This window comes from Acipenser ruthenus, unplaced genomic scaffold (assembly GCF_902713425.1).
Source record: "Acipenser ruthenus unplaced genomic scaffold, fAciRut3.2 maternal haplotype, whole genome shotgun sequence".
NCBI classification, from domain to species: domain Eukaryota; kingdom Metazoa; phylum Chordata; class Actinopteri; order Acipenseriformes; family Acipenseridae; genus Acipenser; species Acipenser ruthenus.
This window is the reverse complement of record NW_026708097.1, coordinates 1-12,234: the sequence shown is the minus strand read 5'-3', so window position 1 is coordinate 12,234 and position 12,234 is coordinate 1. Positions and strand designations below refer to the sequence as shown.

General features: G+C 48.2%; 1 protein-coding gene and 3 non-coding genes across 4 annotated transcripts; all 4 read left to right on the top strand.

Annotated features, from left to right (window-relative positions):
• The first annotated feature begins 1,607 nt into the window (after window positions 1-1,607).
• Window positions 1,608-8,114, top strand: rpsa (ribosomal protein SA). Its single transcript, XM_034915590.2, has 8 exons — window positions 1,608-1,728; window positions 4,152-4,321; window positions 4,586-4,704; window positions 4,843-5,088; window positions 6,597-6,725; window positions 7,326-7,485; window positions 7,586-7,633; window positions 7,951-8,114. Exons 1-8 carry the CDS (start codon window positions 1,610-1,612, stop codon window positions 8,043-8,045), a joined length of 1,086 nt encoding a protein of 361 aa, XP_034771481.2. The 5' UTR covers window positions 1,608-1,609; the 3' UTR covers window positions 8,046-8,114.
• On the top strand, window positions 2,409-2,548 carry LOC117970582 (small nucleolar RNA SNORA62/SNORA6 family). The gene has a single exon (XR_004662914.2). It is a non-coding gene; the product is annotated as a small nucleolar RNA SNORA62/SNORA6 family (small nucleolar RNA).
• LOC117970581 (small nucleolar RNA SNORA62/SNORA6 family) lies at window positions 4,368-4,507 on the top strand. Its single transcript, XR_004662913.2, has one exon. It is a non-coding gene; the product is annotated as a small nucleolar RNA SNORA62/SNORA6 family (small nucleolar RNA).
• LOC117968052 (small nucleolar RNA SNORA62/SNORA6 family) lies at window positions 6,806-6,945 on the top strand. The gene has a single exon (XR_004547841.1). It is a non-coding gene; the product is annotated as a small nucleolar RNA SNORA62/SNORA6 family (small nucleolar RNA).
• Window positions 8,115-12,234: the final 4,120 nt, after the last annotated feature.

The following is a 12,234-nucleotide window of genomic DNA, read 5'->3' as shown; positions in this document are numbered from 1 at the left end:
ACACACTGTAATACGATTCTCATTTATCCCCCACGAGAGAGAGAGAGAAGTTGCTAGACAATCAGTATTATAAATCCAGCACAGACCGGATTAGTGTGTTCTCTCTCTCTCTCTCTCTCTCTCTCTCTCTCTCTCTCTCTCTCTCTCTCTCTCTCTCTCTCTCTCTCTCCATGTTGTTTTCCAGTCTGCTCTTGCCAGCATCCAGTCCCTGACTCGACACAAACACTCCGGCGGGGACAAGGCGGACTGGACCCGGGGGTCACACGCTGTGCCACCCAGTGACGTCACGCTTATGCCAGCGTCCCATTCCTCGGAGTCTTTGTTTCGCGCGTTTAAAGGGCTTATTACTGCGCGGTCTAAGAATAGGCATTGCAAAGATATTTCACGAGCGAGCATAATATTAAATGCTTGCAGCTTGCCTGAAAATCAATACTATATATATATATATATAGATAGATAGATATATATATATATATATATATATATATATATATATATATATATATATATATATATATATATATATATATATATATATATTAGATAGATAGATAGATAGATAGGTAGAAATTCTCATTTCACCAGCGGTGAATTAGTAAACAAAATGTAAAAATAGCGACAGACTCATGAGGTGTCCCCGTCTGGTCCTGGGACAGAGCGAGCTCCTGAACAGACATATTTACGATTTGTTTTTGGCGCTGCTGGTGTCTTTTTCATGGGAAGACATTTGGAAAGAAGTCGTGCAGCTCTGTGTTTACCGGACGCAAAACTAAAACCGGCTGCCACGTTCCTAAATGCAGCGCAACAGACAAACGCGTCAATAAAACCAACGCTTTAAAACAGCGAAATAAAACACAGTCTGAGCGTTAACACCAGTCCCGAGCATGTGGCGCCACCTAGTGGATTTTAATCAATATTACGTTTATTTTGCAACCCTAGTTATGACAATAAAGCTGACCGCAGTAAATTATGAGGGTATAACTGCATTTTCCGCACCCTTAGTATTATTATAGCAGTTACCATGGTTTGCCTCGTTTCTGAATCTGCTTCACAGCGCTTCCCTACTCTTTCTTTATCTGAGTCAGTTAAAGAACTTTTTTTTTTTTTTTTTTAAATATTGGCGAAAAAACTGACCACATACAAACACGAATTCAACGCCGGCTATATTTTCAGAATTGTGTCTTGTAAAATTATTAACATGGCGGCGGTACTGTTTGTTATTATTATTTATTTCTTAGCAGACGCCCTTATCCAGGGCGACTTACAATTGTTACAAGATATCACATTATTTTTACATACAATTCCCCATTTATACAGTTGGGTTTTTACTGGAGCAATCTAGGTAAAGTACCTTGCTCAAGGGTACAGCAGCAGTGTCCCCACCTGGGATTGAACCCACGACCCTCCGGTCAAGAGTCCAGAGCCCTGACCTCTACTACACACTGCTGATTCGTTATTATAAATAATAATAATAATAATAATAATAATAATAATAATAATAATAATAATAATAATAATAATAATAATAATAATAATGAAGAAGCAGACGCCAGTGTGGCTCAAACAGGGAGTGAGACTCGCATATAAACTCTTGAAGGTTAGAGCCAACATGCCTGACAGGAAGCCTCCCGGTGATTGGCTGCGGCCGGGGTATAAAATCGCGTCACTTCCTCTGCTCGGCCTCTTTATTTTCGTGTGGTGCGGATCTCCATACGGCGTTGTCTCGTGGTGAGTGTCAGAAATGTCGTTTTTAATTGTGAAAACACGAAAGAAACCCGTCCGAGTTACACAAGAAGACGTCTTTACAGCGCGATAAGTGGGTTTAAAAGGATACATGTTGAAAAAAAATATGTTTTTGTTACTGTTGGCGCCGAGTGAACGGGGGTGTAGGCCTCGGTCCTGCCGCTCTCGTGTAAAGTCGAGCCAAAGATGGATGTCTGAAATACGCCAGGACTCCGGGGTTGCCTTCTTGTAATTAAAGTTCCCTGTAATGTGTGTACTAATCCAGCACACTTAATTAATTAATTATATTAACCACGCGTTATTAAAACGCTGAGGAGACTCGCTCAGCACTAAACTTTTTTTTCCCACCGTGTTGCTAAGGAACGGAGATTTGAAATTCATCTGTTAATTCTAAACGGTCATTTCAGAATTTATAATGCACGCGCGACCCCCGCTAAAAATAAATAAATAAATAAATATGTAAAAAAAAAAAAAGATTTAAACGGACATTTTCCGCAGTTGTGGTGAAATGTAAAAATTATAATCCCTAACCGGGACTCCTGTTTGTCTATCTGGGCGTCGGGATAATTATCCGGGACCTTTTTTCGTTAACTGTTTCATTTGAATTTGTGTGTGTGTGTGTTCCGGTATTAATCCACGCGTGTTTCTCGTTGCGCCCCCCCCTCCACGCACACTGTTAAAGCGCGGCGCCGAGGTCGGTGTCCGCGTGTCGGAAGTGTGCCAGAGTAACACGGCAGGTTTTTCGCTAACACCACGAGGGCTCCGGTCCCATGAGTGGGGTTTGATGGTACTCCGTGCCACAGGCAGGACCTGCAGACTGGGGCTGCGTCTCCATTACATGATACAAGACAAGGCAATGCTCCAGCAACGACATAATAATAAAGAATACACTGCAGCGCACCGGTGTAAATATAAACATATTCGTGTACACGTGGGGCAGTTGTGTGTCTCTAGCTACCCTTGCTTCTTGCAGGGGAAAGCTTTCACAGTGCCTGGAGGTCTGTGTGTGTGTGTGTGTCACAGTGTGTAGCCAGGTCTCTGTGTGTGTCGGTGTGTAGCCAGGTCTCTGTGTGTGGCACAGTGTGTAGCCAGGTCTCTGTGTGTGGCACAGTGTGTAGCCAGGTCTCTGTGTGTAGCCAGGTCTCTGTGTGTGTCAGTGTGTAGCCAGGTGTCTCTGTGTGTGTCACAGTGTGTAGTCAGGTCTCTCTGTGTGTGTGTCACAGTGTGTAGCCAGGTCTCTGTGTCGGTGTGTAGTCAGGTCTCTGTGTGTCACAGTGTGTAGCCAGGTCTCTCTCTGTGTGTGTCACAGTGTGTAGCCAGGTCTCTGTGTGTCACAGTGTGTAGCCAGGTCTCTGTGTCACAGTGTGTAGCCAGGTCTGTGTGTGTCACAGTGTGTAGCCAGGTATCTGTGTGTGTCACAGTGTGTAGTCAGGTCTCTCTGTGTGTGTGTCACAGTGTGTAGCCAGGTCTCTGTGTGTGTCACAGTGTGTAGCCAGGTCTCCGTGTGTGTCACAGTGTGTAGCCAGGTCTGTGTGTGTGTCACAGTGTGTAGCCAGGTATCTGTGTGTGTGTCACAGTGTGTAGCCAGGTATCTGTGTGTGTGTCACAGTGTGTAGTCAGGTCTCTCTGTGTGTGTGTCACAGTGTGTAGCCAGGTCTCTGTGTGTGTCACAGTGTGTAGCCAGGTCTCTGTGTGTGTCACAGTGTGTAGCCAGGTCTGTGTGTGTGTCACAGTGTGTAGCCAGGTATCTGTGTGTGTCAGTGTGTAGCCAGGTCTGTGTGTGTGTCACAGTGTGTAGCCAGGTCTCTGTGTGTCACAGTGTGTAGCCAGGTCTCTGTGTGTGTCACAGTGTGTAGCCAGGTCTCTGTGTGTAGCCAGGTCTCTGTGTGTAGCCAGGTCTCTGTGTGTGTCACAGTGTGTAGCCAGGTCTCTGTGTGTGTCACAGTGTGTAGCCAGGTCTCTGTGTGTAGCCAGGTCTCTGTGTGTGGCACAGTGTGTAGCCAGGTCTCTGTGTGTGGCACAGTGTGTAGCCAGGTCTCTGTGTGTGGCACAGTGTGTAGCCAGGTCTCTGTGTGTGGCACAGTGTGTAGCCAGGTCTCTGTGTGTAGCCAGGTATCTGTGTGTCAGTGTGTGTGACAGTGTGTAGCCAGGTGTCTCTGTGTGTGTCAGTGTGTAGTCAGGTCTCTGTGTGTGTGTGTCACAGTGTGTAGCCAGGTCTCTGTGTCGGTGTGTAGTCAGGTCTCTGTGTGTGTCACAGTGTGTAGTCAGGTCTCTCTCTGTGTGTGTCACAGTGTGTAGCCAGGTCTCTGTGTGTGTCACAGTGTGTAGTCAGGTCTCTGTGTGTGTGAGTGACGGTGTGTAGTCAGGTCTCTCTGTGTGAGAGTGACGGTGTGTTTGTGTCTCTCCAGCTATCCTGTCGTTGCTTGTCCAGGGAAAGCGTTCACGATGTCCGGAGGTCTCGATGCTCTGCAGATGAAGGAGGAGGATGTCCTCAAGTTCCTCGCTGCTTCCACTCACCTTGGAGGAACCAACCTGGACTTCCAGATGGAGCAGTACGTGTACAAGAGGAAGAGTGACGGTGAGGATGACGAGGAGTTAAACGCGTGTTTCTCGTTGCGCCCCTCCACGCACACTGTTAAAGCACGGTGCCGAGGTCGGTGTCCGGGTGTCGGAAGTGTGCCAGAGTAACACGGCAGGTTTTTCGCTAACACCACGAGGGCTCCGGTCCCATGAGTGGGGTTTGATAGAACTCCGTGCCACAGGCAGCCTAGAACTGAACCGGGTACCACTCAGCTGTGTGCAGGTGTGTCACCTCCTCCTCCTTCCCCCCGTCTCGTTCCAGGTGTCTACATCATCAACCTGAAGAAGACCTGGGAGAAGCTGCTGCTGGCGGCCCGCGCCATCGTGGCCATCGAAAACCCAGCCGACGTGTGTGTCATCTCCTCCAGGAACACTGGGCAGGTAGGCAGCAAACCCTTCTCCCTGCGGAGCCCCGCCCCCTCTCCTTGGAGCCCCGCCCCCTCCACAGGAGCCCTGCCCCCCTCCACTGTCCCTGGTTCATTTGACTGAGCGGCTGTCCCTCTCTCTCTCTTTCTCCAGAGAGCTGTGCTGAAGTTTGCTTCGGCCTCCGGAGCCACGACATTCGCTGGCCGCTTCACCCCTGGGACCTTCACCAATCAGATCCAAGCAGCCTTCCGCGAGCCCCGCCTCCTGATCGTGACGGACCCGCGAGCCGACCACCAGCCGCTGACCGAGGCTTCGTACGTGAACATCCCCACGATCGCGCTGTGCAACACGGACTCCCCTCTGAGATACGTGGACATCGCGATCCCGTGCAACAACAAGGTCGGGCTGAGACTCTCTCACACTCCGAGACACACACACTGAGTATCGCATTGAGACTCTCACACTCCGAGACACACACACAGAGTATCGCATTGAGACTCTCACACTCCGAGACACACACACTGAGTATCGCATTGAGACTCTCACACTCCGAGACACACACACTGAGTATCGCATTGAGACTCTCACACTCCGAGACACACACACAGAGTATCGCATTGAGACTCTCACACTCCGAGACACACACACTGAGTATCGCATTGAGACTCGCACACTCCGAGACACACACACAGAGTATCGCATTGAGACTCTCACACTCCGAGACACACACACTGAGTATCGCATTGAGACTCTCTCACTCCGAGACACACACACTGAGTATCGCATTGAGACTCTCTCACACTCCGAGACACACACACTGAGTATCGCATTGAGACTCTCACACTCCGAGACACACACACTGAGTATCGCATTGAGACTCTCTCACTCCGAGACACACACACTGAGTATCGCATTGAGACTCTCTCACACTCCGAGACACACACACTGAGTATCGCATTGAGACTCTCTCACACTCCGAGACACACACACTGAGTATCGCATTGAGACTCTCTCACACTCCGAGACACACACACTGAGTATCGCATTGAGACTCTCTCACACTCCGAGACACACACACAGTATCGCATTGAGACTCTCACACTCCGAGACACACACACTGAGTATCGCATTGAGACTCTCACACTCCGAGACACACACACTGAGTATCGCATTGAGACTCGCACACTCGCACGCACACACTGAGACTCCCACACACACACAATGAACACAATTTCTTTTATTTAACATCTTCTAATCAAAAACTACAAAATGATATCGCAAGAAAAGTCTGCCGGAAGCCTTAATAGTAGCACAGTGTAGTATTTCATGTTAGTTTTTGCAATGTCACATTTTTCAATGTCAGTTTAAGTGTATAGGAGGGGGGGGACTCGAGCGCTGGGTGTGGAATTCAATATGTTAACAAGGCAACATTATTCAGCAGCTTTCATTGGACTCTATGAAGCTGAGTGAGTTCATTCTATATAGAGGGGGTGGAATTCAATATGTTAACAAGGGAACATTATTCAGCAGCTTTCATTGGACTCTATGAAGCTGAGGGAGTTCATTCTATATGGAGGGTGGTGAGGTGTCTAGTCCGGTTTGTATAGAGGGGGTGGGTGTGTCTAGTCTTGTCTGTTTCCTCTCGCACACAGTTAGAACCTGGAGCTGAGGCCAGTCTGCTGGTCAATGAACTCTGAGTGTAGGTTGTGTGCTACAGTGACGTGCTGGGTTACGCTGCACCCCTCTCTCTGTGCAGTGAGGCTGGGTGCAGTCTCATTCGAACCCTGCCACAAGCCTGCAGGGTCTCTCTCTCTGTGTCTCTCTGCAGGGTCTCCACTCTGTGGGGTTAATGTGGTGGATGCTGTGTGTGTTCCTAACCTCTCTCTCTTTCTCTCCTCTCTGTACAGGGTCACCACTCTGTGGGGTTGATGTGGTGGATGTTGACTCGCGAGGTGCTCAGGATGAGAGGCACCATCTCCAGGGATCACCCCTGGGAGGTCATGCCTGATCTCTACTTCTACAGAGACCCAGAGGAGGTGAGAGCGATCTGCATTCACGTTGTGGTGTTTGTACCCCCGGGTGAGGGTCGAGGCGCGTGTTTCTCGTTGCGCCCCTCCACGCACACTGTTAAAGCGCGGTGCCGAGGTCGGTGTCCGGGTGTCGGAAGTGTGCCAGAGTAACACGGCAGGTTTTTCGCTAACACCACGAGGGCTCCGGTCCCATGAGTGGGGTTTGATAGAACTCCGTGCCACAGGCAGGACCTGCAGACTGGGGCTCAGGTCCATTGCAGTCGGAGCTGGGAGGATGTTTGGGTTGGGAGGGATATGAGATCAGGAGTGTGTTTAGAGAGTGTAGTAATCTCTCTCTCCTGTCTCTCTCTACACTGCTGTCCCAGGTACACTGGCTATATACACTGCTCTATACACACTGCAACACTCTCTCCTATATACACTCCACTCCTCTCTCTCTGTCTCTCTCTCTCTCTCTGTGTCTCTCCAGATTGAGAAGGAGGAGCAGGCTGTGGGATAGCGTGTGTGTTTTAGTGTGTTCATCTCTCTGTCTCTCCAGATTGAGGAGGAGCAGGCTGTGGGATAGCGTGTGTGTTTTAGTGTGTTCATCTCTCTCCGTCTCTCCAGATTGAGAAGGAGGAGCAGGCTGCCGCTGAGAAGGCCGTTGGGAAGGAGGAGTTCCAGGGAGAATGGACCGCCCCCGTCGCTGACTTCGTGCAGCCCGAGGTTGCCGATTGGTCGGAGGGAGTTCCGGTGCCCTCGGTGCCTATCCAGCAGTTCCCGCCCGGTATGTACCATTGCGAGGACATCGCGGGGGGGGGTGAGGGGGTGGTGGTTCATGAGGAGTAACGCAGTGTTTCTGAGATTCCCCTGTTTTTATTTTTCAGCAGCCCCAGCTAAAGGAGCTCCAGCCGCAGCTCCAGAGACCTTCGCAGGTGAGCACTTTCACAAACAAACCAACCCAGAGGAGAAAAATCCTGCAGGCTGCTGTGGTGACGCGCGGACAGCTCTGTGCCTCCCGTTCTGAGAGGAGCTGACGCCGCAGTGACTTCAGCGTGCTCAGCAGCTGCAGTGTCATCTTGTGTTTATTGTTCACAGACGCTCAGCTGATGGAGAGTTTCTCTTCTCTGGGTGCTGCTCTTTCAGAGGCAGTGAGATCATAATGCTGCAACAGCAAATCAATATAGACTTTCAGCAGGGAGATGCCTGTGGCCATGCCCCCATGTCTAACTCTCTCTCTGATTGGTTGCAGAGGATTGGAGTGCTCAGCCCGCCACGGAGGATTGGTCGGCTGCTCCCACTGCCCAGGCTTCCGAATGGGGCGGGACCACTGCCGATTGGTCCTAAATGTGCAGCAGCTACAGCAGGACGGTTCTGACCTGAGGAATCAATAAATACAGCTGTTTATTATATAAAGACTCTCCTCCCTGTGTCTCCTTCACATGAACCTCAATCCAGACCTGCAACACACTGTCACAGCTCAGAGGAAACCAGCAACACACTGTCACAGCTCAGAGGAAACCAGCAACACACTGTCACAGCTCAGAGGAAACTAGCAACACACTGTCACAGCTCAGAGGAAACCTGCAACACACTGTCACAGCTCAGAGGAAACCTGCAACACACTGTCACAGCTCAGAGGAAACCTGCAACACACTGTCACAGCTCAGAGGAAACCAGCAACACACTGTCACAGCTCAGAGGAAACTAGCAACACACTGTCACAGCTCAGAGGAAACCAGCAACACACTGTCACAGCTCAGAGGAAACCAGCAACACACTGTCACAGCTCAGAGGAAACTAGCAACACACTGTCACAGCTCAGAGGAAACCTGCAACACACTGTCACAGCTCAGAGGAAACCAGCAACACACTGTCACAGCTCAGAGGAAACCAGCAACACACTGTCACAGCTCAGAGGAAACTAGCAACACACTGTCACAGCTCAGAGGAAACCTGCAACACACTGTCACAGCTCAGAGGAAACCAGCAACACACTGTCACAGCTCAGAGGAAACTAGCAACACACTGTCACAGCTCAGAGGAAACCTGCAACACACTGTCACAGCTCAGAGGAAACCTGCAACACACTGTCACAGCTCAGAGGAAACCTGCAACACACTGTCACAGCTCAGAGGAAACCAGCAACACACTGTCACAGCTCAGAGGAAACTAGCAACACACTGTCACAGCTCAGAGGAAACCAGCAACACACTGTCACAGCTCAGAGGAAACCAGCAACACACTGTCACAGCTCAGAGGAAACTAGCAACACACTGTCACAGCTCAGAGGAAACCTGCAACACACTGTCACAGCTCAGAGGAAACCAGCAACACACTGTCACAGCTCAGAGGAAACTAGCAACACACTGTCACAGCTCAGAGGAAACTAGCAACACACTGTCACAGCTCAGAGGAAACTAGCAACACACTGTCACAGCTCAGAGGAAACTAGCAACACACTGTCACAGCTCAGAGGAAACCAGCAACACACTGTCACAGCTCAGAGGAAACCAGCAACACACTGTCACAGCTCAGAGGAAACCAGCAACACACTGTCACAGCTCAGAGGAAACCTGCAACACACTGTCACAGCTCAGAGGAAACTAGCAACACACTGTCACAGCTCAGAGGAAACTAGCAACACACTGTCACAGCTCAGAGGAAACTAGCAGAAACACTGGAGCTCAAACTAGAGCTGGTCTGCTGGACTCGGTTTAGTTTCAGTCACGCTGATGAAGGCACTAGAGCCTCAAACTAGAGCTGGTCTGCTGGACTCAGTTTAGTTTCAATCACACTGATGAAGGCACTAGAGCCCCACACTAGAGCTGGTCTGCTGGACTCAGTTTAGTTTCAATCACACTGATGAAGGCACTAGAGCCCCAAACTAGAGCTGGTCTGCTGGACTCAGTTTAGTTTCAATCACGCTGATGAAGGCACTAGAGCCCCAAACTAGAGCTGGTCTGCTGGACTCAGTTTAGTTTCAATCACGCTGATGAAGGCACTAGAGCCCCACACTAGAGCTGGTCTGCTGGACTCAGGTTAGTTTCAGTCACGCTGATGAAGGCACTAGAGCCCCACACTAGAGCTGGTCTGCTGGACTCGGTTTCAGTCACGCTGATGAAGGCACTAGAGCCCCAAACTAGAGCTGGTCTGCATTTAGAGTAAATATCTTGATCATAAGATTAGATAGATAGATAGATAGATAGATAGATTTCACGAGGAGAGGAGGAAGTCCGTTCAGCCCCGATCTCATAACTCTGTGAAGTCGGGGCTCAAAGGATCCCAGTGATTCAGCATCGACAGCGTGGTTCGGTAACCCATGGCAACCCATTCTAATACCCCTACCCTCTATTAAGAAGGATCGCCCCCCCAAAATGTGTTGCCCCTTTTGATTCGTTTAAACCTGCCGCTAATTTGATTGGAGTGGCATCCAAGCTCTCACGAGGTCTTGGGATCCAAGCGTGTCTTCACGTGTATCTTCCCAGAGCGAGGCGTGTGACGCGTTGACTGGGAATGAGGAAAGCTGAGCGGGCCGAGCGAAGAGGTGCGCCCTCTGGTGGACTCTGTACTGCAGCGCACACACCCACCTTCTGTGTTGCATTATTTAAAATACTATTAATATGCCTAACTTTCTATAAGCCTTTCATGCAAGGTGAACTATTCTAATCAATCAATCAATCTATCTATCTATCTATCTATCTATCCTGTGTGTGTGTATCTAGTGTGTAAAAAATTATATGTAAAAATAATGTGATATCTTGTAACAATTGTAAGTCGCCCTGGATAAGGGCGTCTGCTAAGAAATAAATAATAATAATAATAATAGATAGATAGATAGATAGATAGATAGTTGGAGACACAGAAAAGACTTTGGTTGCAACAAACCAATGCATTTATAAAATAAAGACAAAATCTGAGCTCATCTTTTTAATATTTATCACATTCTCGGCATGCCAAACGAAGCGGTGAACATTTCACCTGTTTAATGCGATGCGGAATAAAACGTGGTTTCTTTATTGAATAGACGTTGCTGTTACCTGGACTCGCTGCGGCGTTTTCATGTTTAATAATAATAACCTGTTCGGTCCGGGCGGGACCCGCCTGATCTGAGCGGAGTCAGAAATCACAGAGGAACCTCACGGGACTCCTCGATCCCAGTCTGAGCATAAAAAAATCCCGTTCTCCTGTACACTGACTAAAGGAGTTCCGTTTTTAATTATAAAACTTTAATTTCACATTCTTCAGCTCGACAAAATATAATTTAGGACTGAAAGTGATAAAGCACTATACTGTATCAAGAATATAAAAAAAATATTAAGCGAAGGGATCAGGACTTATCCGTCCCGGGGAGGGGAACGAAGTTTCTCTGCATTAGTGTTGTCAGCCGGACGACAATGCTGGCGTGTTCCGGTTCCGGTGAGGGAGTTAGTCGTTGCTAGGAAACCGGCTGTGTTTGTTCTAAACCGTCAGCCGCTGAAACACGATTTTATAAAATTTCATTTATTTTTTTAAAGATTATCTGGTTTTTCTTCTTCTCAGAAGCAGCTTGAACTCCTACAGCGTCTCAACATGGTAACCTTACACCAAATAATGAGCACGAATCTGTGACAAGAACAGAAATAATATTTACTCTTGTGTTTAATGACTTGAAAATATATATATACGTGTTGTTTTATCACAGCTGCATGAATTATATTGATCTGCTAAGCCAGGTCTTCTTCAATCACTGTACGAGACGTAATAAATGTGTGTTTTCGACTGTAAATTGATATTTTTATTCCATTTTAAAAATGCTTGACATGATGGTATTTTCTGATATCTGTCCTTTTATAAAGAGAAATACAACTAAAAAAAACCCCGTCAAAGTATGAATATTGTGATTATTGTGTCTGTTTACCGGAGCATTTATAATTCTTAAAAATGCGTATAGTTTTTATTCAGTTAAAGAATGCGAGGTTCCGAGCTCTCCTCCGTAGAGACAGGATCGCCAGCCGCCTGCTTCACCCGCTCTCTCCTGTACATTATTATTATTATTATTATTATTATTATTATTATTATTATTATTATTATTATTATTATTAGACACGAGGACTACGCATTTCTAGGACCGCACTAATCTGTCACAGTATTCAGTCTCGATCGCTTTCCTCTTCGTGTTCCCACACGTCCCGGGTAAAGTGGGATGGATTTGTCCCAGTTTGAATCCTCCAGTTTCTGTCCCGAGCAGGAACGCGGTACGCTAGTTCACTCGTCCCGGTTTTGCTGTTTTGTATTTCCGCTTACAGAACCGGTTATTATACAAACCATTAAATAAACACGCATTCCGGACGGACTTGGTTAATAATTCATATTCTCTTCTCCTCTCCTCTCCTCTCCTCTCCTCTCCTCTCCTCTCCTCTCCTCTCCTCTCCTCTCCTCTCCTCTCCTCTCCTCTCCTCTCCTCTCCTCTCCTCTCCTCTCCTCTCCTCACCTCTCTCCTCTCTCCCCTCCCCTCCTCACCTCTCTCCTCTCCTCTCCTCTCTCCACCTCTCTC